The 24,593-nt window shown below is 52.9% G+C and overlaps 1 protein-coding gene across 6 annotated transcripts in view; it reads right to left on the bottom strand.

The window, feature by feature from the left end:
• The window catches only part of PKNOX2 (PBX/knotted 1 homeobox 2), a 271,533-nt gene that overhangs the window by 56,780 nt on the left and 190,160 nt on the right, over window positions 1–24,593 (bottom strand). For all 6 annotated transcript variants that reach the window (XM_047691812.1, XM_047691811.1, XM_047691815.1 and 3 more), the window contains 2 exons: window positions 19,617–19,725; window positions 4,655–4,794 (listed from right to left, as the gene is read on the bottom strand). In XM_047691812.1, coding sequence (XP_047547768.1) covers window positions 4,655–4,794; window positions 19,617–19,703 — 227 coding nt within the window. In that variant the 5' untranslated portion in view covers window positions 19,704–19,725. The remainder of the gene's footprint in view (window positions 1–4,654; window positions 4,795–19,616; window positions 19,726–24,593) is intronic.

Raw genomic sequence — 24,593 nt, 5'->3', positions numbered from 1 at the left:
CATGTATAAAACCATTCCAAAGAACTGGTTTTAAGATGTATTGATCTGTTTATTTCCCTCCAGCAAAAAAAGGGGGTGCTTGTGTGGCTCAGTAGGTTAAGCGTCTGACTTAATTTCGGCTCAGATCATGGTCTCAGGGTTGTGAGATCGAGCCCCATGTTGGGGTCCGAGCTGGGCATGGAGCCTGCTTGGGATCTCCCCCTCTCCCCCTGCCCCCTCTTAAAATAAATAAATAAATAAATAAATAAATAAATAGATTGGGGTGCCTCCGTGGCTCAGGCTGGACATGATCTCAGGGTCCTGGGATGGAGCCCCACGTGGGCATCCAGCTCCCTGCTCAGCAGGGAGTCTTCTCCCTCTGCCCCTGCCCCTGCTTATACTCACACACTCTTTCGAATAAATAAAATCTTTTAGAAAATAAATAAATAAAAATAAATAAGCATAAAAGAAGATGTGCTGACCCGTTTAAAATCAGAGACTGTGGACCTGCAGCTTGGCTGCTTGTGCGGCAGGCAAGGGCCTCAGCAGGATCCCGTCCCTGGCTTGAAATGGGCCATGGTGGGAGCATTTACACGGTGGAACTTAGCCAACGCTACAAAGCGGGGCTCACTATCCCCTTGCCCCAGTGGCCAGTTCGCCGGCTCGCCAGCCTAGAACGGTGATGTATTTATGGGGTACGGCCTACTTAATGAATCCGTTCAGCAAGCACGGCTTTGGTGCGTACTTCGTCCAAGCGGCCGAGTCTAAGGTCGGCCAGGTCCCAGAGATGGGACAAAGGATAAAACAGACACAGAAGCGGCCCTCATGGAGTTAAGGATCTAGTGGGGGAAACGGAAACACTATTCATGCAATCATGAGCCATGCCACAGAGGAGAAATACGGGAGGCAGCAGCCACCCGCCCTCTCCTCCTGTACCACAGCTTAATATTCCATCATTTCCAGTGCAGACGCAAAGCACACGGCCCTTGCTAGTTTCTCACGGCTCAAGCCTGCAGCTCAGCATTCCCTATCGATAGCGGGTAACTTGTTCCGCGCTGGGCAGACCCCTTCTCCCAGTTCTCAGAGAGCTTTTGAGTCTTGCAGGGGAGAACCAACGCCCTAGCAGAGCCTTCTCGGCAAAGCCGACCTCCTCCACCTCCTCCCCCTCCTCGCACCTGGCCAGGCCTAGCTCCCTGCCACTCTGCTGCTCCCCAGGACATCATGGTTTCCATGGGAACCCACTCACTTCAAAGGGGAACGAAAGAGACCGGAGGGGAGGAGGGAGAGCGAAAACTGGATTAACCTCACCCTCCTGGCCCCATCTCTGCCTCCTGGCAACCTAGCCGCCAGATCCTGGCCAGCACCCAACACTGTCCATCAGCATGCAGGGGGTGGGGTGGGGTGGCCCAAGCTAAGTTAGAACTTCTTGGGGGAAAAGCCCCAGGGGTGAAGGAGAGAACTGAGCTAGGTCCAAACCTGGCAGTCCCCACTGCATGGGGCATCCCCGCCTCAGACCCCACTCAGCCTGGCTCTTGGGCCACAAACACAAACACAATTACCCGCGATGTGCATCCAGTCATGGATTAGACTGCTCGGATTAGACTGCAATCATTAATCTGAGTGGGAGCTCCTGGTTGCCTTGCTGATTAGCCCAGATGATGCTCTGGTATGATCCAATTAAAGACAGACTGCCTCCCCTCTCCCCCACCACACACACACACACACACACACACACACACACACACACACTTTCCACATCAGAAGGAACCAATACATTTCATTAACACGTCCTCATACACAAATAAAATCAGGCAGGCTCCCTAGGCTCACAGGCACACCCCTCCCACCCCTCCCTTTTGTCACACTGTCCCCCTGTCCCCCTGCAGGTTCCTGGAGAGGAGCCCCCCCCTTCCTTGTCTGTGGTTCTGGGAGGGGCCGCAGTGGGGTCTCCCAAAAGTCGGTGCTGGGACTAATGTGAAGCGAAAGAGTCTTGTTACATTTATTGACATAAAATGCCGACTCCCTGATGTGCTTTGGCGCTGCCTAGCTGCCCCAAGGCAGGCAAATCTAATTAAAATTACCCAACCCTTCAGGAGGCTGAGCTCCCTCCCTGGTCATCCTGCAACGGCTGTAGAGAGAGCAGCTGGTACTAATGGGAGAGGTGTGGTTGTGGAAGAAGACCCCGGGCCCCTGGGGCAGGAAGGACTGCAGAGAGAAGCCTGGCAAAGGTGCTAGTTGTCCGGCGATGCTGGGCCGCCATATTTTTGGCCTGGCAGTTGGTGGCAACCAACCTGGGGTTCCTTCTTCATGGTCAGACAGCTGCAGAGGTGATTTGGGCAAATGCCGAGGGCTGTTGGGGGCTCAGCCCGGTGGGAGAGGGTATAGCTCAGGTGGGCAGGTGAGCAGGAAGAAGTGTTGGTTGGAGGAAGATCTGGCCGATTGTATTTCAAGTGACATCATGATGGGCAGCTCCCCTGGGAGAGGTGACCCACTTCTCCTGCAGGGTGGCCTGGGTGGGGAATGAGCCTGGGGTCTTGGGAAGGACTGGGGAACCTATCTGCTTCACGGCAGAAAAAGCACAGGTGCTTGCAGGGGCTCTCATGATCTTCCTAAGCTTACCGGTTAGCTTCTGTCGGGAAACTCAAGCTCAGAGAGATTAGTACACAAAGGAGGTGGGACACAAGCCTGGGGTTCCAGAAACTTTTTGTTATACCACTAATTGGGGGCCTTCCCAGGCTATGATCTGTGCTCACAACAAGTCCCTGTTCCCTAGGAGTCTTCAAAATGCCTAGGATGGTGCATACAAGTCACGTGGTTTGAGTGGGATCCAAGGGTCTGCACCTCTAAACAGCTCCCAGGTGATTCCGTTCTGCCAGGCCCTGGGCCATTCTGTGGGTTACAATGATCTACATGGAGTATGGCAGCTGTCTCCCCAAGCCATGAGACCATCAGGCTGGTTTCAGAGGCCATGGTACTCTCCTCTGCCTTCTCACTCTGCCCACACAAGCACAAGCCCACCTTACAGTTTCATTTCTAGGTGGGCGAGAGGCTCATCTCCCCACACCCAGCTGCTCTGGCCACTGGCCATTCATGAAATTCAGAGGCTCTGATCCATCTGGAAGGGCCTACTCCAGCCCATTTCTCCTTCTGGTGGACTCTCTTACTAGCCTTTATGATCAAACTCAAATATTGCCTCCTTTGTGAAACCTTCTCTGTTAAAGCTCTGAACACACAGTGTTGGTTTCTTGACTGTATATCTGTCCATTCCCACACATTTGCTTTTACGGTTTTCCTCTTTTTCCCCAAAGGAGGACAGGAGCACTTCGTCTCTCTGACAGGTACTGTGACCAGATCTGGGGGTTCTCTGGGTCCAAAGCGGGGCTCTCTCCGCAGGCCCACTAGGCCTGGCCTGTGTGCCCTGGGCAGAGTGCGGCCCAGGCACGGTGACTCATGCTTCCCCGTGGGCGGGGAAAGACCCTTGCGTCAGGATCTCTGGGTCAGGGCTCACTGCTTTGGACTCCATGTTGGCATTAGGGGCCTTCGGCTCATCTGAGCAGCTAAAAATAATGCCAACGGTAATGACAGTAACAGCAGTAATTACGGCCATTCCCAGAAAAGCCCTGTCATTGTGGGGAGGAGTGAGGAAGGACTCAATCCTCTTTCCCTTCATCTGGGGTGGACCATTCCACTTGCTACTGATCCTGGCACCTGTTGTGGTGTGTGTGAGGTCACAGGTAAGATGTGCTTGCTGAGGCATGGGAACGGATGTGCTCCCACTAGTGAGTGCGAGGAAGGGTCCAACCTCCCTGCTCAGGACTGACTCAGGCATCTTTTCTAGGGGTGTGGGTTCCACAGACCTAATGACTAAAATCTCTGTTGGGGCTTCGTTCAGGCTGCTCTCAGACAACTTCTCAACCGCATGCACAGAACAGCCAGCCCTGGGGCCCCTCCCACCCTCTAAGAACACTCAGGGCCGGGCCCTGCTCTCAGTGGGCTCCCCATCTGGAGGGAGGCCGCGGAAACCCACACAGCCGCACACCACAGCTCTTGCTAGAAAACAAAGACAACCGTGAATCCGATGTTGATGTGCTCCAAGGACCAGCTGCATTAGATTCATCTGGAATGCTTTTGAAAACATTCGTCTTCCTTTTCCTATAGCTTGACCTCCTGATTCTGCATTTCTGAGCATGGAGCCCAGAAACAGGCATCTGGATAAGCTCTCCCCAGTGATTTTTCAGGCATACTAAAGTTTGGCTAATACCAAGTCCTGGATGGTCCTGGCAGATGTCCAGTGGCCTGGTGGACTTCCTGGAGTGAAGACCACAATGGGGGACATGCAAGGAGAGCGTCCTGAGGTGGGCCATCAGCTGAACTGAGGGTTTCTGATGCCCACAAGGGCTCAATGCCTACCTGGGATGAGGAAAGGGTCCTTCTGGAAGATTGTTTCCTGAGTTCTCTCGCCCCTCACTAGACAATTCCAGGAAGATAGTGTCAACCCACAGCGGCCAGCTGAGCTATGTCCAGAGTGATTTGAGAGAGAAGGTGGTGAGGAAAGTGGCTGTTGGTCATGGTCTTTAGGAGCCCACCCGCTGGCCTGCATGCTCATCTCACAGGGCCGAGCTGGACTGGAGGCTGCCTGCGTGGGGCTTCCGGACATGGCTGAAGTGTCTCCTACCTGTACACAGCTCGCTTGTCAGCCTCCAGCTGGGCCTGGGGGTCAATGGGGGCACTGGGCACCGGCGTGCTGGCAGTGGCTGAGGGTGCGGAGATGTGGACAGCCTGGGTCTTCGAGGGAGCCTGAGCCGTTGCTGTCATCTGCAGAGAGAAGAAAGGGGAGGCGGTGGGTTAGTATGGCCAGGACCCCTGGTCCCCGGGGAGCCGTGAGTGGGTAACAAGCATCCATTTGTTTACGTGCTCCAGTGAGGAGAAAGCATTCTTCAGATGAGAACATTCTAGAGAATGATTGAGGACCATAGAGAACCAGGTGGGGCACCAACACTCTTCAAAAGAGATGATTCTTAATGCAGATGGAGGTGGTGACCTCTGCCAGGTTGTAGACAAAACCCACAACGGTGAGCCCTTTAAATCGTGCTTATGGGTCATTCGGGCTGTTCTGGGCAGTAATAAGTTGATTTGATGACTTTGAAGAGCAGGAAAAAAAAAAAAAGCTGAATCGTTCTCATTTGCGTAGAGCTTTATTCCATTTCGCTCGAGCCAGAGGTAACTGTTTTAATGTTTTTGATTGATAATTGAATGGGTTTCCAAATTTGGTTTCCCTGGCGCTTGGAGGTAAACGGATTTTAGTGGACACTGGAGCGATTTCTGTTCTTAGCCATAACAAGTATTTTGGGTAGTGATTTTTGCCCTATGTGATGTTTTTCGAAGGTATCCCTAGGCCCCAGATTTTGTGCCAGAGTGACACCTTTTAATGCTATATATTGGACTTTCTGTATAAAGTTTTATTTAAAGAAGGGATTCTATGGCTTAAATTTTTGGATGACCATCATTACAGAATTCAATGCTTTTATAAGATATTTTCTTTAGCCAAATGGATCCCTAAAATGTCACAAATGGTGACATGCCTCAACTCTTCTCTTCTGCCAGCCTGTCCACTGCACCAGCACTGTTGGGCTTGATAGACTCATCTGCCCTGTTTCCATCTTCATTCATGGCACTCTACAGACATAGCATAGGTGCTTAGCCCTTGTTGAGAAAAATAAATGAGTGAATGAATGAATGAATGAATGAATACATCTTGAAAGAGTCAAGATGTTCTGGCTTTGGAATGTTCATCACACGATCTAGGTCCCTGCTCGTGGAAGGAAAATCATGGTTCTTCCTTCCATATAAGCGCATTATTGCTAGTGCTGATACCCACAAGATATCTGCTTTTGCTGTCTCATTTACCTCATTTACATTTTTGCTCAGGTGCCATGTCTTCAGCATGAAACAGAGCCCTTCTGCCCGTTGCTGTCCCCTTCCTCTGCTTTCTTTCATAGGCCTTTCTCTGAGCAGATACTACATATCTACTTGCTTAGTTATTTTCTCTCCCACTCCCAGCTAAACTCTAAGCTCAAAGAGTGCTTGGTTAGGAATTGTAATCCTAGGACCCAGAATAGCCAGGCACTAGGAGATGCTTGTAAATATTTGTGGCTCAATCAATGAATGGCAGATGGCGAATGAACCCTTTCATTTTTTAAAAGATAACTATCTGCTTTACTTTACTGGATCCCCATCATTTTTTGTTAGGAAGAAATACCCTTGTCACTGTGGACTGGACTGGGGGAACTCTCCCAAACTCAGAGCATGGGAGGCTAGACAGAGCATCATGGTACCTTCAAGCCAGAATATAATAGCTCGAACCCCACTGTCTCCCATTATTTGCCTTTGACCTTGGGCAAATCCCTTAACTTTCTTAAACTCCTACTTTTTCATCAGGAAGCAAACTGGTATCATTTTAGGACCCATGGGTATTAAAGAGGTACAATAAGGACCAAAGTGGAAACAAATGTTTCAACTTTCAAAATAGAGAAAGAGGGTGGAATCAGAAAAACTAAATACCGCTCATCTTCGCACCAATCTGGGCCAGTCTCTTTCATCCACTGATGCAAGCAGTCATTTCTTCGAACATTCCCTGAGTCCCTGAGCACCGTGCTGGGTAGGCACTGAGCTGACAAGGGTGAGTACCTGCTCTCTTGGAGCTGTCTCTGGATTTAACACGGTGGCTATGCTGGCAGGTGAGGAAAACGTGTAGACATAGATGCTGTAAGTGACCTCAGCAAGATACGTCCCACGACACCCTTGTGGAAGACATGGAGAGCCGTAACCGGTGGACAGTTGCGTGGATTAGGAAGCTACACCCCGAGAGTGGCATTTAAAGGACAGAGGTCAGCTTGGGGAAGGTTTCTAGGACATGCTTTCTCCTCGGCCCTCTTCGTCAATATTGTTGTCAGTGACTGAGAGGGGGGCTGAAGAAACGCTCAGCAAATTTATAGGTGACATGAGATCCAAAGATCTTTACAGATTTTGGCCACAGGCTAAGTCTAATAAGATTAATTTTCATCTAATAAGTCAGAATTTAATGCTTCTAACACTTGAGCCAAAAACAGAAAATCAATAAAATAAGTGCAGAACAGGAGAGACATGGTTTAACAGCAGTGTTGGAGTTGACAGAAGGCTCAATATGTCCAAAGTGTAATGTGTCTATCAAAAAACAAAACAAAACAAAACAAAACAAAACAAAAAACAAAATACAGAGACAAGCAACCTCACCTAATGCTATCTGAGGATGGGTTAACAGAAGCATTACTCACACAAAGGCTTTAGTCCCACTCCTCTCTGCTGAGACAAGTGGAGGAGAGAACGTTCAGAGAACTGATCAGGCTGGAGAAGTGATTGTACATTATGTTGTAGGAGGAGTATTTGAATCTGGAATACGTAAGAAAGATTTAAGGGACAGGGTGATGAGACATGGGAGCCCCCTTTGAATATCTGAGCAAGGGATTAGACTCTATCGGTTTTGCTCTGCAGGCCCCAAAGGGTCAAACTACAAGCGATGCATTCAGTCTATAGGAACATGGAGACAGATCGGGGTTCAACCAGGGCTTCCCAGCCTTTGAGCCTTTTGAGGCTGGAATGGGCTCCATCCCGAGGCGGTGAGGCGGTGAGTTTCCACTAGTGCAGGGGCCAAGCAGAGACTGATCGGCTGGGCCCCTGTGGAGGGGATGGAAGCTCTAGCTGGGCAGCATCTGAAGTCCCCACAGGGACGGGCTCAGACAGCATCGGGGTACTCTAACGATCACCATCCACAGCACGGTGTTGACCAGATGCTCCGACTAGAGAGGATGCACAGTATACAGGAGTGCTTTGGAAGCCCCGAAGTGCTCTCAAGATGGAGGGGTCGTTGTTGTCATTAAACACATGATTTCCAGAATGTGCTTCTTTTCTAAACAAGCACAGCTACGCCTGCAGTTTGTTTAGGGGTGAGGGGTAGGGGAGGCTGGTATGCTCCACCTTGTCCACTAAGGGTGAATTTCCTCGTGTTCCCATGAAGATGGGCATCTGGGAGAGAGGGCTGAGGTCGGTGCTCATTTCCTCTGCTTCCCCTTTCTAGGCAGGGCTTCTGGTTACAGAGGAAAGCACAGAATAAGAATAAATCAAAGCGGTCACTTGCCAGCATCCCGAGAGGCCCCCACTGAGAGGTTGCTCCCGGGGCTAGAGAGGCCCCCACTGAGAGGTTGCTCCCGGGGCTCAGGGAGGGGGCAGGGGCAGCAGAGAGCAGACCTGGTCTGAGCAGGACAATGATTCAAATTCACTTAGCTCCTGGGGGCCAATTCAACAAACTCTGCATTTCCTCCAGGTTTGGAGAATGAGTGTTTACCTCCAAATACATCCCTTTTTCTAGCCAGGGACTTTCATCTCCCAAGAACTGAAGCTCCGAGGGAGAGACCCCCACCTCCCCAGCAGCTGCCTCAGGGGCTAGGGGAGGAGGGCCACTTGTGGAGGTGCTGGGAGGAGGTTTCTGGGCAGCCCAGGGAACTGGTTGTTAGCCATTTACTAGCATGCCTAAGTGTAAGGCATTCGCTCCCAGTAACTGTCCTTTTCTGAGCGGTCTGGCAGGTACAGACTCCACGAGGCCACATGCTGTGTTCACAGCTGGTCTCAGAACCGGCCACCCCAGACTCTGAACCTCCCTCCGAGCAGACCTCAGAGCACTCTGGAAATTCTGCCTTGGCAGCAAACTGGGACAGGGTGTGGGGACAGCACTGCACCAACACAAGGACGGTCCCTTTCCAACAAGGAGAACTGAGGCACAGAGGAGAGGCAAAGTTGAACAATGTCTTGAGAGTTTTCTGGATGACTAGAAAAGTCTCAGAGAGCAGAAGGAACAGGGAATCTGAGGCCCTGGGTTTGATACTCCCTCTGTCGATTATTAGCTACATGTTTGGGGGCAAGTTTCCGACCTCTTTGACCTCTTTGATCTGTAAAAAGCAGGGGTGAATACCTACTGCAAGCCTGTGAGGAGTAATCAAGAGAACGGGGTGGGGCACAGTCAGTTAAGTGTCTGCCTTTAGCTCAGGTCATGATCTCAGGGGTCCTGGGATGGAGCCCCACATTGGGCTCCCTGCTCAGTGGGAAACCCACTTCTCCCTCTCCCTTTCCCCTCCCCACCACTCCTGCTAGCTCTCTCTTGAGTAAATAAATAAAATCCTAAAAAGAGAAAAGGGAAAACAAGGTAATGACTAATGGATGGAGAAGGGCAGCAACTCCCTGGAAGGAGAAGGGAGTGCTGTGAGAGCCCTCCCCGGGGTTCTAGGATTCCACCTTCTCTTACCTTAGGGTCCTTTCATGGGGTAAAGACCCTGGGGCCACCAATCCATACCCTTTCCTTCCATGAAAGCTAGAACCACTGGACTTCTCTCCATCATTCAGCTGGAACTGGCCCTGCCTTAAGCTTGGAGGGCAAGGGCCCTGTCCAGATACTTGTTTTAAAACACGTTGAGATGAAAGTTCATAATCCCCACCCCATCCTAAGTCAGAGTGGGATGAGTTGACGTTCGTGAGCTGTGTGTTGAGGAAGGCAACATGTGCAGGCAAATCCGGCAGCCTCTCCGACAGTCTAGTCCGACCAGGAAAATGGGTAGGAGATGCTTCACGGTGCGATTTGAGAAGCTCGGCTCACCTTACCTATCCCCGTGGTCCGCACTGACGCTGGAATGCCCACCCATGCTTTCGTTTCTGCTAAGCACCACCCCTCCCCAGCTGGAGGAGGAGAGTGGCCCCTGATGTTCTAATGAGCTAATAAAATATCTCTATAGGCTTTCCCATTCAACAGTCATCCAGTGCAGTAAGCTAGTGTCGTCCCCAATTTGCACGAGAAAACTGAAGCCCACAGAGACAGTTAGAGACCACAGACGGGGTGTGTAAAGGTTGGGGCGAGAAGCAAGGGCTTTTTTTTCCTTTGAAGAGGAGAATGGGAAGACCTCCCCTGCCTGGACCCCGTCCTCTGCTCCGTCTTCTGTCTTGTCTTCCTGTCAAGTGACAAAGGGGACAGAAAGTAAGGAGCCAGAATCAGGTGGAAGCGTTACTTCTCAGCCATGCTGGGCGTGGGGAGTCTCCACGCAGTTTCTTGCCTCCACTGCGGCCCAGTGAATCTCCATCCCCCAAGAGGCAATCCGCAGACAAATCATTCTCTAAACACCGGTCACAGGCCACAGGCGATGGGAGTAAGGGTCCTTCTGTGTGGAGCCCAAGCGGGAAGTATGGGTGGTTCTTGAACTGAAGGCGGCCCGTGCTGCTGGCTTCACTCCCTCCGAGGCTGCCAAGGGGCCTGAACCCCAGGACCCCATCGCACGGGGCTCCAAGCCTTCCATCACCAGCTGCTGTCAGCCTCCCCTCAGGGCTCCCCTCTTTTGCTCCTGGGAGGTGGGGGCTGGTGGCTCAGGATGAGGGACGACTCCGGAGTCCTTCTAGCACCCCAAAGAGGTGGTTCATGGGAGACACTGGCATCAGGTAGAATGGAATCCCAGCTTTGCCACTCATTACTGGCCAACCCTGGATCCAGAACTTCACCTTTCGGGGGTGTCAGTTTCCTGATCTGTGACGTGGTGATGATGCTTCCTGCCTCCCACCACCGTGGTGAGAGGACTGCTGCCTCCTCCAGGGGATGCTGGCTGAGCCTCGGCAGTGGTCAGGTCTGCCTGCTCTGTGCTCTCACGGCCCCGGGCATGCTGTGCAGCCACGTGGACAGACCTGCCTCTCTCCACGATTAGCCTGCAGGCCCTTGGAGGGCAGGGCTGGGTCTTTTCTGTTCACTCTTGCAGCCTTGGGGGTTGACAGAATATCTAAAACACCTCTTGAAGGCAGGGATGGCTGGTGTGGAGGAGGTCGGCTTCCCCTCCAAAGATAGCTTTTTGGCTGCATGTTTACCTTCTCGACACTGAAGGCCTCAGGCCCAGCCGGGAAGTCAGAGTTGCTGACTGCACACTTGGGGAGCAGGCATCCAGCCCTGGGCTGGGGAGAATGGGACAGAGCATGACATGCTGGCCTGAGCATTTCTTCTTGACATGCCTCTCTGCCTGTGTGACTTGGGCAAGTTACTCAACCTTTCTGATCTATCAACCTTTCTGATCTAGGGCCCTCACCTATAAAATGGGAGCCCCAGTACCCAACAACCCAGGGTTGTTGGAATTAGATGGGATGATGAATGCAAAGCAGCCAGTACTTATGAGACAGTGCATAGTAGTTACCATTAATAGACTCCCCAGTCTGCAGCCCACACTCGGAGTTGGTCTCTTTGGCTTCTGTTCCATGGGCTGACTAGGGGGTCCTGCCCTTGTAAAGGGGACCCGCTCTCTTGTAAGCACCCCGGGGAATGGGGCAGGCTTGGGCCCAGGCACAGGGAGGGGGGTGGTGGTGTTGCGGGCAGTTCCCACAACTGCCCACAGTTCCCAGAGGAAGTGTGTGACTCAGTTCGTCTGAGCCCCAGTTTCTCCATTACGGACAAATGGGGCTCATCATCTCTTTTCTCAAGGCTGCCGTGAAGCCGCTCGCGAGGGTGAGTGGCACACAGCGAGTGCTCAGTAAACCTCGTTTCTAAGCATTTTGCTTATTCCTTTCTGTTAGTCTTCCCTCCAAATCCAGACTCCACTCCCTGTCCCCACCTTGCCCCAGACGCCCCACCTCCCACACTGCCCATGTCACACCCTTTCCCCCTGATGCCTGGCCTCGCTCTTTGTGACTCCAATACCCAAGAACCTCTGAGTCCTTTCTTCCCACCCTGGACAACCTAGGCCTGCAACTTCTCAGCGTGACTCCACAAGGCCACCCCTCCAAAGAGGACACCCCGTCTTCTGAGCCCTCCACCTGACCCGGGCAAGGAGGGAGCCTTCCATTCCCGGTGCCCGCTGCACCAGGCCATGCGATCATTGTGTTCTGGAGAACAGGGGGGCCGCAGAGGCCTGGCCCTGCTGAGGCTCCTGCAGGGCTGAGCTGGGCTTGTCTGGGAGCTGGTATTCTGTGTGGTGCCTGGGCAAGCTGGCAGGGAGGGATCTGGTTCCCTCAAGCCAGGACAGAGTCCAAGGACCTGGAAAGAGGTCAGGGCTTAAAGCTATTTGGTAAACATCAGGTTTGGCCTCAACAGCTGGGAGGCAGCAGGGGGCAAGGCCAAAAAGTGATGTTTTTGTGGGGAGGGCACAGCTCCCAGGGTGCTCCAGGCCTGGTCTTGCTCCCTGACCCTGGTGTTGTCTCTGGTACAGCACCCTCCCCTTCTGTTGTACCCTGATCAGACTCTGCCGTGTAGGGTTGCCTGAACATGCCCGATGATTTACATCCTTCTGCCTCTACTCCCGCAGCTGCCTCAGCAGGAAATGTCCACGTTTCCCTGGCCCTGCCTCCCTCTCGACCATGTGTAAACCTACCCTGCTTTCAAATCTCAGCTGAGCAGTAAGTCTCCCGAGAAGCCTTTCCCAATACTCCATACCCCCTCAGACCTAGGTAGCTTGTGTATGCCTCTAACCTAAATGCCTGTAACACTTTGGGGCCCTTCATTATCTGTCTTCCCGAGCGGACTGATGTCCCTGCCCCAAATCACCATGCCTGGCTCACGGTAGGCTTCCATGCGTTTGTTAAATGCCTGAATCGCTGACCGAGCCAGTGGATGAAAGAAAGAGAGAGAGAGAGAGGTGTCGAAAGGTTCAGGGATCCAAAATTGGGGAGGGGTCGACAGGGGCTCCTCTAAATGTCCCCCAAACCCCCAGTCAACGTAGGAAGGGGAAGAGCTGGCTCGAAGCAGCTCCTGGAACAGCAGGCCTAGGTCACCTACATTCTGATCCCAGGGCCCACTGGATAGAATGAACCACAGGAAAATGACTAAGTGGTGTAAAATGAGGGGTCTTAGTTAATTAATTAGTTTTAAAAGGGTTTGCAGGCAGTGGTTTTCAAAATGAGGCTTGTAAAATGTTCACTGGCCCTGTCCGCACTTGTGGGGTGTTAGTGACATGTGGCTGTGGGGTCAAGGCTGTGAACTTAAATCTGAGCCTTGCTTCCCTGCTTTGGGTGTTACCAGGCAACTGTCTGCTCTCCCTGCTTCCCACCCATCTCCGGAGGACCCCTCACTTGTGTAACAGTCCCAAACCGCTGATTTCCAGTAGGTCCGTTAGTGGATGTATCAGAATCTTAGTGTGTGTGTGCCTCTTTGGGGCTCGTGTGTGTGTGCCCACGTGTGTGCAAGGGGTATGTTCACAGCTAGAGACATATTTGATCATACCTATCATACTCCTAATAAAAAGCAGAGTAAAGAAAGTTCAGCACAATCTTGGCTACTGAAGACGTACAGAAGAGAGCGAGCGAAAACTCAGCGTCAGGGTCATGGAGGTAAAGAGGTCAGGAAGACTGCTCTGCTTTTCCTGCCCACACTTTCAACAATCCTGTGGGGCGGGGAGGGCACACATTATTCCCATTTTACGGATGCAGAAACAAAGACCCCAGATGGACTACAAGCTCATCAGGACAGGGACTGTGCATACAATATGTATGCCTTGTACTTAGCACAGAAAGCGCTTGGTATTGAATGGATGCGTGGATGGAAGAAACAGTACTGAAATGACTGCCCAAACGTGTGCCACGCATCAGCAGGGGAGCTGGGACAAGCCCTGAATTTCTGCCATGTGGGGTCATCCCACTCCTCTGGACCGCAAACTCCAAGGACAAAAAGCACCCTTGGGCCCTCCCTTGCCCATCTCCCTCCTTCTGGACCCTGTAGACACCTAAGCTTCTAGAAGATCACACCGGAAGGGAGGCAAAGCAAGTTCAAGTGCTCCCTGGGCCCGCTCCGGACTTTGATCACCTGTTCCCTGATTTATTTTAAGCTTTGTGTACTTGGGCCATTAACTATTTTTGTAGCTGTTTGGGGCAATCACCCTGCTTGGAGGCAAGAGGATAGACAATGAGATCTCTGTGTTTTGCGTAAATTTCACAACTCAGGTACAAGTTCATTGAATAAAACAAACCTAGACAAGACTGGTAAAGTATTTCTTCACAAGCTTAAAAGTCATATTGCTAGCCCACCACCTCCTCAGTGAGGGCACCAAGGGCCCCTGGTCAGACCAGAAGGTTGTTTTGCCTCTGACACAACGAGGAATGTAGGTCTTGAGTGAGCTGGAGTTCAGGGATACGTCCAGCTGAAACACATGGGTGGCCCAAGCAGGCCAGGGACAGAGGTCATTGCACAAAGAGAAGGCCCAGCAAAAAATAAAAAAAGAAAGAGAAGAGTCCATTTTGAGGAGTCAAAGCCAGGGAAGGCAGGTCGCCCATATGGTCCCTGGGGTGTTGCCCCCAGGGGCAGAGGGACCCGTCAATCACAGCCACAGAAAAGGCTTAGGGGGACTTTCAAAGCTGCTGAATTAACTCTATTGCAGCAAAGCAAAAGGCAGGGGGCTCCAGCCCTTAAAGAGATGAGAGGAATGTAAAGTGTGAAAACATCTGAGCTCGCTCTGCCCGGCACAGCTGCATGGCCTGGCTGGGGGCCATTCACAGCTAGGGGCCCCAGCCACCCCCTCTGCCTCCAGCTAATGAAACCAGCATGGGGATCCTAATGACTGATCAAAGCCCATCCAGCTTCCCCAGGACGTCTGCTCCCCTGGCCCTGCCCAGAGTGGGAATGGTGCTGTAAGAGGGAGGGGAAGAAGGTACTTGGTGGTTGGGCATGGGGGGTGGGGTAAGAGAGGCAGGTCTGGCCAGGTCTGACCTTCCCCTCTCCTGGCTGGCCTAAGCCTTCACCTTCTTCTTGCCAGAAAGGTTAGACAGCATCATTCTGACTCCAGATCTCCAGGCACAGTTTTCTGGGTCCTGAGCACCAGTCTCCTCATTCTGAGGGGTGGCGGGAGGATGCAGGGGGACAGAGGAACACAGCTTTTGTCAAAGGGCCCCAAGCCAATGCATGATTTCCTTCTGACGTGAGCTTCTGGTGCTGGTCTGACTTTCCCCGCCTGGCCCCTCTCTGCTCACTAACGAGGCTGCATCCCTGTGTGAACGACCAAAACCTTTTTAATGTCACCCATCATCAAGTCATGCTACTTTATGTACCAGTTTGTTCCTAAAGGGGTAACTGTGTGCCCACACCCACAGGCAGCTGCGCCTAGTGGGACAGACTGGGACCTGCCAGGATGTCTGCTTTCTGGTCAAATGCTCAAGCAGCCCGACATGCCGGGGACACACAGACAGAGGAATACTAAACACTGAATACATACACAAATAGACGAGATAAAATATTTGTCTTGCTTAGAAGCCAAGGGCAAAGATATTTGTGGAACGGTAGGTATGTGTCTGTGTTTGAGGAAGCGGGGCAGGGGGAGGGTGCTGATAGCAGGAGTTGGTGCGTGTGGGGAGGCAAAGGAGGGGAAGCTGTTGCTTTCACTACTAGATCCGAATGCTTTCCTGAAATTGCTGGTGGAACTGCAGAAGGGAGAACTTTGCTCCGTGGTGACATTGCACCTGGAGTGTTCCAGGAAGGGGAAGAACCTGAATGACATTCAGAGGTGAAGACAGAGTCCATGAAGGAAGGGTATACACCCAGGCATGAGGGGATGGCTGTGTTACCTCGAAAAGTCTGGGAGGGGTACTTGCTGGGATGGGGAGAATAGTAGAGAACATAGCTTTTAGAGTTCCATTAAGAGCAGCCGGGGGCTTGGGGCAGCGGGAGGAGGGGGCTGGGAAAGTCCAGGTGACAGATGGCCAGGCTGCTGCTGGAATGCAGAAGAAGGAAAGAGAGTCATATAGGAATTAATAGCGTATATTGAACAGGGGGGACCACACACCTAGCTCGTATCCAGGTCTCCCTGGAGACAATGTTTTCATTAAATAATCACTGTAGAAATCCACAGTTCCCAGTGCCTTGTCCCTACCTCTCAGGGCAGAACGTGAGTCTCTAGGACTGAGCTAGACCACGCAGGAATCAAGGTACTGTGGCCAGACAGTAGAGGGCGCTGTGACTCTAACAGAAGTTAAGCAGAAGCCACCAGAAGGAGGAAGCAGGCCACAGGAAGGGTTCCAGTGGGTTGTTGGGTTTGCGCTGTCCTGGTTGGCCTTTAGTGCCCAATAAACACAGTGACATCCTTATAAGTAATCGCAGGGTTTCCCCAGGATGGACTGAAATAGAACGGAGGGGCCAGAAGCTTCTTTGGCCATCATACCATTTGGCTTTTGCCCAGATAGCAGGGGGCCATAACCATTAATGCTTCTCTCCTGAAATGGGAAGAAAAAAAAAACCTCCCTCATTTTTAATAACTTTATTCCCCAAACTTCAAAAATGAAATTGCCAAGTTAAGAACTTGCCTTGAAAAAAAAATTCTAATTTATTATAAAGAAGGTCCGGGGCTTGGGAATTTTTTAATGCAGATTCCTAATTTTCCAAAGTGAGATTCTCCTGTGCATTTGAATAGATTATGCTCGGTATTGCTAGCCCTTAGCACAACGGGAACATTATTAAAACGATTGCATGGGTCTCAGAGGAAGGGCTCTGCTTCTCGCTTCCTTTCTCATTTTGGGGACTTCGTATCAGAGACTGTCCATTTTTGCCTGTGGAAGAAACTGGATTTCCAAGGAGGTGATACAGAGAGGTGCTCTGCTGTCCAGGCCTTGAGGAAACAAGTCAGACCGGATCCAAAAGTAATGAGATTAGACCTAAAGGAATCGAAGGAAGTGGGGAATCCTTCCTGGAGAGCCCCGTTTAGGAAGGGACTCCCCTGTGTGCCTGACCCATATTCCTATTAGGCCCAGCTTCCCTGAGGACATTGAGTGTCAGAGAGCAGCTGGTTCTCTAGGATAATGAGCATGATGAGGGCAATGGAGCAGGGCTTCCCCTGAGAAGTTGGGTTCAGCCTCTTGAAAGCAGAAAGGGAAGAAGGCAGCAAGTTCCCTGGCAGAAGATTCACACAGAAGACATTCCTATGTGGGAGCCCCTCCTAGGAGCCCCCAAAGAATGTGGAAAAGGGACCCCACTCCCTTAAGAGCCAATCGGCCTCAAAGTCCAGTTCTCTCTGGAGCGGACAGCCTTCCCTGAGTAGGAGTCAGAGGTCTTTGCTCTGGGGATCTCACTCACCTCTACCATCCCGCCCGGGCCGTCTCTGCCTGAATGACTCCCCACGACTCCTCATCCTGATTCAGTTTCTTTGGGAACCGCGTTGGCTCAGGGAAGGCCCATGGCAACCCAGCCATAGCCTAGTGGCCTAACCAAGGCCATCAGGACTCCAGACTTTGGCTCGGTCACTTGACCAGGGACGATGACACTTCCTGTCAGACACTTGTTCCCGGGGCCCTGGGGTTACAAATAGATGTGTGGCTTCCTCAGGGCAAAGTATTCCTTTGCTGTAAATGGATTTCCCAAGGTGAAGTCCTGGTGGCTCCTCAGAGAGGAGAGCCTTGCGACAGTCCCGGCCCAGGGCGTCTACTCGGAGGCCCTAGATGGGGACCCGGAGCCTCGCTCCCTCCCCCCAAAGGCTGGAGCTGCTCACTGGTGACTTCCGGGGGGGCTGAGGGCCCAAGAGCTGCGGCCCCACTTCCATCATGTCCCTCAGCAGCTGGGATGTATTAGTTCTCAGCTGTATGCTGAGAATTAAATTAGGCTCCTGTACTTAACGACGCCTGGATCAGCATTCTTGGACCACAGAGGCCCTGCTGCAGCTCTCCCGCTAATCCCTACCAAACCCAGACTTCTCCCAGCTGCCCCAGCAGGCAAAACAAGGCTTGGGGCCGGCGGGAGGGAGGCAGCAGCCACCAGCTTTGCTGGTCCAATGCTCTCTGACCTCTTGGCCCTGCCCTCGTCTGTCCCTGATTGTCGCGTATGAGGCCTTGGCACCCACCACCTGCTAAGGATAGGAAGTGACCCCACGTCCGTCCCCCATTTCTACTGTGAAGCCAGGAGAGTAGGATCCAACTACAAAAGAAACGGAGCCAAAGTGCTTAAATTTATCGGGACCCTGGGGGTCCCCAACGCTGCCCGAGCACAGGAGAGGATGATGTCTGTGTCACAGACACATGGGAAGCTCGTTCCCCATGATGGCCTCTGTGTTCCTAGGTCTCCATAGGCCAGGCCTCCCGCATTTCATTCTGACTATGGAGGGGAGGGTCCTGATGCGGTGTCACATGCTTGGAAACTTTCAAATAGAGGGACCACGTAGATGCTGAGCCTGCCCCTGCGGTCATTCGTGGAAAGCTCTGGATGTGGGCAGGGGCTTGGCCGCATAGGAGGCGGGGTTGGGGAGAGCTGAGGAAGGGGTATGGAGCTAACATGTTGGAGCACGGGTGGGAATAAAAGGACATGTGTTGGAAGGCTGGGGAATGACAAGTGCTTTTGAATTTCTGGCGGGGAGAGGAGTCAGTGGTGGTCTGCAGGCTGGACGTTCTGTAAAGTGGTGATTTCTTGGGGGCAGGGGGAGGTGAGGGGAATCAGGGATGGTTGGAGCAGCGGCTGTATGCTCACACCAGGCTGGGGGTGTCCGGATCCTCGGACCTAATGTGAGCAAATTCAGTCAACCCTGTGTCTGCTTCTTAATATCCCCCTCCTGCTGCACAGACCTGCTACGTAGTCCCTGAGAATGGCTGCATGTGAAATGCTCAGGAGCGAGGGGCATCAGACAGAGCTGCTGGTCCCCTGCACACAGTAGGCTTTCACTGCTCATTTGCCAGGTCAATGAGTGAACGAGGGCTCTAGCTGGCTCTGTTCACATTACAGATACTCAGTACCCCCTTACCAAAATAGTACTCACTTGAGAGACCAGGGTAGAGAAAATAGGAGGGAGTGAAAGTAAGGGCGGGAGAACCGAGGCCCCTCTGACTGCACAGCCACATCACTAACTCAGGGTCTCCAGAGAACCAAGTGTGGAGAGAGGTGAGCATGGGAGGAAGCACGGGTCCGAAGGGATGGGTCTGAAGGACCAGGGGAGCCCAACCCACAAAAAGCTGGGCCGGGCCTCTAGACGGAGGGGAGGAGACAACAGCAAGGCAGTGCGAAGATGCCACCGTCTCAAGAGGGGCAACCAGGATGGAGTCCCAGGAGAGCTCGGGGGGCTGTTGTGTCCGAGCTGAGGGATGGAAACTGGGAGCCAGGGGTAAGGGTTGGATGACGTAGAGATACAGTCCTGGCCTTTTTCTAGCAAGAAGCCAACGGAATCCTGAACAGAAGGGTGATTCCTGGAATGGGCAGGCAGAGTAGGATGGGACAGAAGGGCTCCAGTGACCAGTAAATGAGGGATCTGCTCCAAAGGAACCTCTGATTAGGGTTTCCCCAGATACTCAAAAGCAGACTCAATTCATGGGCATCTGGATCTCCCCGAGTGAGGGGTTGGGTGCGTTTGTCTGATGTCTGCTCCAAGTGGAAAGCAGGCTAAGGGTGGGGAAAGGACCATGACTGGGGCCTCCAGACTGTGGTCCCTGATGTTGGTGACAGAGCTACCCAAGTAGGATCCAAACCCGGTTTTCTCAAAGGCAATGGTCCTCCAGGGGCCTGTGTTGACCGGCTCTCCAGAGGCAGGAGAAGAACCCAGAGTGTGACCAGGAAATAGCTGGGGGAGGCCTCGCTCTGTCCCGCCCGGGGAAGGCCACCGCACCCCCTTCCCGTCATCTGGTCAGTCGACACTCACCTGCGGGCTGTCCTGGTAGGGTGGGGGAGGGACATTCTGCGTGGCCATCATCGTCAGAGCAGGGGCTGGGGAGGCATGTTGCATCATGGGATTGATTCACATCGAGGATCTGTGGCAGGAGAAAGGGGGCCGCACCGTTAATAGGCTGAGTGCAGGGAGCCCTGGGGACCGGCCGGCTCAACATATTCTCAGGCCAGGCCTCCAGGACTGAGGGCCTACAGCAAACGCTAGAAGCCCTTTAGGGGAACAAATGAGAGCTAAAGGGGAGAGGCCGGGGTGAGGAGGGGCTTTCTGAGCCATTTTGACTTAAAAGAAATGATATTCAAATCAAATGTGAAACAACTGAAAACCCCCCACCCCCCAGCCATGCTTTGTACAGCATCAGCTGGGGCCTGGTGGGCGGGGAGGGGCAAGGGAAGGGGAGCCTGGCTGGTGGCAGCACAGGGCACTGGCGGCAATTCGGGTATCCCCCAAGACAAGGGCGCTGGCCCTTTCCCAGGCTTCTGGAACAGCCACCAGTGCTCTCAGGGGTAGGAGGTCTCCTGCCCTAACTCTTCCAAGTCCCACCTCCCTACCCCAGGGTCTGTGAGTGCAGGCTAACCCCTCCCAGGCGTGCTCGTCACACCCCCTAGTGGCCGAAAAGGGAGGTGGGGGCGCAGGCTGGCTCAGACTGGAGGGTGGGGTGGCCAGGGTGGGTGGCCAGGATGGGGAGACCAGTTGGTCTTCAAGGAAGGGAAAGAGGCTGGGGGACATCCGAGAGCCTGGGTGAGCCTCCCATCACTTGCCGAGTTTTTCTAGGTGTGTGCTTGTGACTGTGGAGCAATGGATAGGTCTGCGATGTTCTTTTAAGTAAGCCTCCTTAGCCTGTGTTCAGTACGGAGTCACCAGCATCTTGGGGCCAGAAGAGCAGAGCCAAGACCACCCCCATCCTACAAACAGATGAGGGGACAGAGGGTGTGCGGAGGGGGTGGGGCGGTGCTAGTGAAGCAGGGATTGGACCCGAATCTCCAGGTGCCCTGTCCCCGGCTGTCCTGCACGGCACTACTCCCCACCCATCACCAGTAAGTGAGCTGCCCCTCCTGGGCCTCAAGTTTTCTTCTTGAAATGGAACGTGGTGCTATAAGTGGAGACAGCCTGGCAATGCTCCCCACCCCAAGGAAACGGAACGCCCAGAAAGCTGTTGAGCTACACTAGATGCCCTGGAATATTTAGAGCTGGAAACCACAGGCGAGTTGCCTGCCGCAGGTCTGTCCATCATGGGGCCCGGAAACTCCTAAAAACCTCTGTGGAGGCAAAAACCTGTGCTTCTCCTGGGTGGAGGGTGCTGATGAGCTAGAAACATTTGTGAGCACAGACTCAGAACTTCCCTCCCCTCTCCCTGAGAGCACTGTGGGGCTCCCTCCTCGTTCCACTGATGCCTTCCCATGCCTTCCCTAGGGTCTTCTGGAATGTTCACATATGTGAATTCTGTGGTAATGTGAGGGTGTTTGGAGCTGCCTAAGGGAAAGGCCTGATCTCCAGCACCCTGAGGGGTGTGTGTGTTTGTGTATGTGTGTGTGTGTGTGTGTGTGTATGAGACAGAGTGTGGGTGTTTTTTCGTTATTTTTCAGGAAAAGGAGGAAGTAGGAAGCCTGGCCTGACCTGAGTCTCTGGCTATGCTCGGACCTTAAGTGCGTGCGGAAACACGGGACGTGTAGGTGTTCATTCACGGACTATTTATTTATCAAGCGTCATCTACACGCTAGGAGGTGTGGGAGAATAATCAAGAGGAGGCAAGCTCTCCTCTCCAAGGAGTGTTATCAGTTAGGGAGGTGATGGCCCAGCAGGCAAGAAGAAAGAGAAATGAAGGTTCCAGAGGAGACGCAAAGGGACAAAGGGCTTCTGCTGGGCCTGTAGGGCATCCCCTTGGCCTCTCTGCCGCCTCCCCTCGCCTCCCCTGGCTTTACCTCAGATGACAGACCACCAGGATGTCTTTGCAACAGAAACACTCAGGGTCTCCCCACCTCACGCACACACGAGGCACCCAGATCCATGCCGTATTTTTGCCAAGAGTGTCAGAAGGGAGCCCTCGGGGGAGCCTGTCACTTCAGGCGGGAAAACCAATGTCTGTCTTCGTGGCTGGCTTTTTGTCTGGACGGCGGTAAACATCCAAGGAAGGCAAGAGCAGAGTGGAAAGTGTTCCCGAGGGAAAAAGAGGATAGAGACTCCCTGAGATGTCCGAAGAAACTTCCAGAATGAAGACATTTGAGAGATTAAAATGAGTGTGGAATCTCTTTTAGACACTGAGGGACAAGAGGAAACTGGGATATTTCAGGAGTGTGTTAGGCTCAGCCTTTCCTGGAACTCTGGCAGATGAGGTAACTTTGGTTGGGGCCTCAGGACCTGCCTTCACACCTCTTCCTTGGAGCTTCCTTGGAGCTCCTTGGCCGGGGAGAAAGAGAGCCACTGTGGGGCTGTAGTGCCAGCAGCCTCCAGAAGAGGGAGCCTGGGGGCAGAGTCTGGGGTGGGAGCTCCCTCCCTAGGTGGTTTCTCTCTCCTCTTAGGGGCAACGGGTTCCCTTTAACTTCGGGTTTGGGTCTTGGGGTAACCTCATTTCACGCAGGAGAAAGTCAGTAAAGGCAGAGCAGAGGACACTCAATGAGGAGGACTGGGGCTACATAGAGGGGTCTTTAATTTGCTTTCTTTTGTTCACTGTCCAGTGAATGGGAGGTGGGGTCATTTTGGAGTTGCTGTCCCTAGAAATATTTGCCATGGCAGGAGGGCTACCCAGCGTGGGGGCAAAGAGAGATGGGTGAAAGGGGTCTGCAGCCAGAAGCAACCACCGACGCCCAGGCTGAGAGGAGATTTTTCAGTCTGGAGTCTGTCGGGCTGGGAGCTGGGGCCAGACCTGCCTCGCCAGAGGACACAAGAACAATTTTCTGAGGACCCAGATGGCCTTTGCCCCTCCCCTCCCCCTCTCTGGGGTCACCACAGGCCACTAGGCCACTAACCCATTGCCCTCTGGGGGCTTCTCCTGCCAGAGAACAGGAGGACTTTTCATCAGGGGCTTAAGTTTCGTCGGTTCTCTGCTCACTCAGGCACGGAAGCTTCTGGTAAGGAGATGCTGCGGGAGACCCCACACCCATCTCCGGAAGCTTGCTCTTTTCTTCACACTACTCCACAAGCACAGGCACTCCCCCGTCCTTGGGGAACCCCACTGGCGAGGCTTGGGGGAGTTGAGGGATGTGTGGAACCTCCCTGGAGAGGGATGTGGGGATCCAACTTCTCTTGTCTGAAGCTGGGCCCAGTGAGACTCCATAGCGGGTGGCGGGAGCTCCCTGAGCTATCCCTGCGTACCCGGCCCTTTTTACACTTTCTTTGGGAGTCCGGAGGGGAATAGTAGGCCTGGGCTCTAGAAACTGCAGCCTGTGGCTTCCGGCATTTGTCAGTGGCTCAGAGAGGCTGCTCCGCCCTGTGCAGAGGCCCCAGCGCTCTGTTACCAGACACCAGGGCACTCCAGGGAGCGCAGCCAAGATTGCAAATGGAGGATGCACGAGGAATGATTTACCACCGAGAAATTTCCCATCCAAGGCAGGCTCACTTCAAAAGATTGTTCTTAATGTTGAAAACCTTTATTTTAGGACAGCTGGGAGGGAGAAAAAAACAAAACAAAACAAAACCCTAATGCAACATTCAGCCCCACAGTGATCTCCAAGAAGAAATAATGCGTGCCACTGATATTATCAAAAGGAGCTAAAACTGCCATTTTATAGAGCTCAGGGGCCCAGGAAGGCTGTGATGCACAGGTTGGGGGTGGGTGAGGGGACATCAAAAGACACCCCTTTAGGAAGTAGGAATGGGCAGCCGGGGAGCACCCACTCCCTGTCTCAACTCTTACTCCCCCGGCCCTGCGAGGTGAGGCTCTGGGTCTGTAGCCCCAACTCCAGCGTGTTGACAAACAGGCTTAGAAAAAAATAGCAAGCTCGTTAGGAAGGAGCTCATTAGGACTTGTTGACATGAAACCCATTAGACCAATTAACATTCCATTAACGGCCTGGGGCACCAAGGGGTTAATGCTGCCCAGCAGTAATTGGGCTGGGGTGCTGGGGTTGGGGGCTCAGGGCCTTAAGGATGAGAAACAAAGTCTAATTGGGAACTCTCTGGCCAGCTGGCCCGACAGCATTTGTTCTCGCCCTCTGACCCCAGCCGAGACTACATTGTATCTGGCACTGGCTTGGAGGGGGCGGGGATGGGACCGCTTCCCTTTGGCTTCTCACAGTCCCGCCTCATGGCCCTAGATGGGAGCCTAGGAGGATGGTGGGCACCTGCCAAGGTGTGGAAGTATTTCCATCCTTTCCTACCCTCATAGTCCTGTTTTCTTCATCCATCCCTGCTCCCACTTCTGGTCCAGTTTCTCTCTTAGCGCCCAGAGAAGCCCAGTTACATGTGCGTGACCCCTGCTTACAAAAGCTCTTTGGATAAGCTAGAATTCTTGAGACCCCAGAACCTGATTCATCTGGAGAGTGTTGTAGTTTAGGGCAGAGGGGCGAGGGGAGGGAACACTGGCCCTGGGTCTTTCTTCCTTCCTCCCTTCCCTCCCTCCCTTCCTGCTATCCTTCCTTCCCTAGGAAGGAAGCTAAGATGCACTGAGGAGGGCCCCATAAAAGCCCTTCTCTTCTGTCCTCTGACACACACCAGCAGTATTTTCATTATTCTCCTTCCCTAGCTACACGTGGAAGCTGTGGAAGTCCCATCCCCTGCCTGGGCCTCCTTTTCCTCTTTTCGTAAATTCCCTTGCTCAAAGCCTGTACTCAGGGTCAAAAAGTCTGGAATCCTCATCTAGCTCTGTCATGTATCTGTGGCCAATACAAGTCAAGTTCCCCTCTTGGACTGCAAAATGAGAGATTTTACCAGAATATTCTGGAAGTGTTTGTCCATGGTGAGCCCTCAACACAAGCTTGGTTGAATGGAAGGGAGATAATTGGATTGTAGCTTCAT

This window comes from Lutra lutra, chromosome 10, assembly GCF_902655055.1.
Source record: "Lutra lutra chromosome 10, mLutLut1.2, whole genome shotgun sequence".
Classification (NCBI taxonomy): domain Eukaryota; kingdom Metazoa; phylum Chordata; class Mammalia; order Carnivora; family Mustelidae; genus Lutra; species Lutra lutra.
The sequence above is the reverse complement of the archived record's forward strand: the minus strand, read 5'-3'. Positions and strand labels throughout refer to the sequence as shown.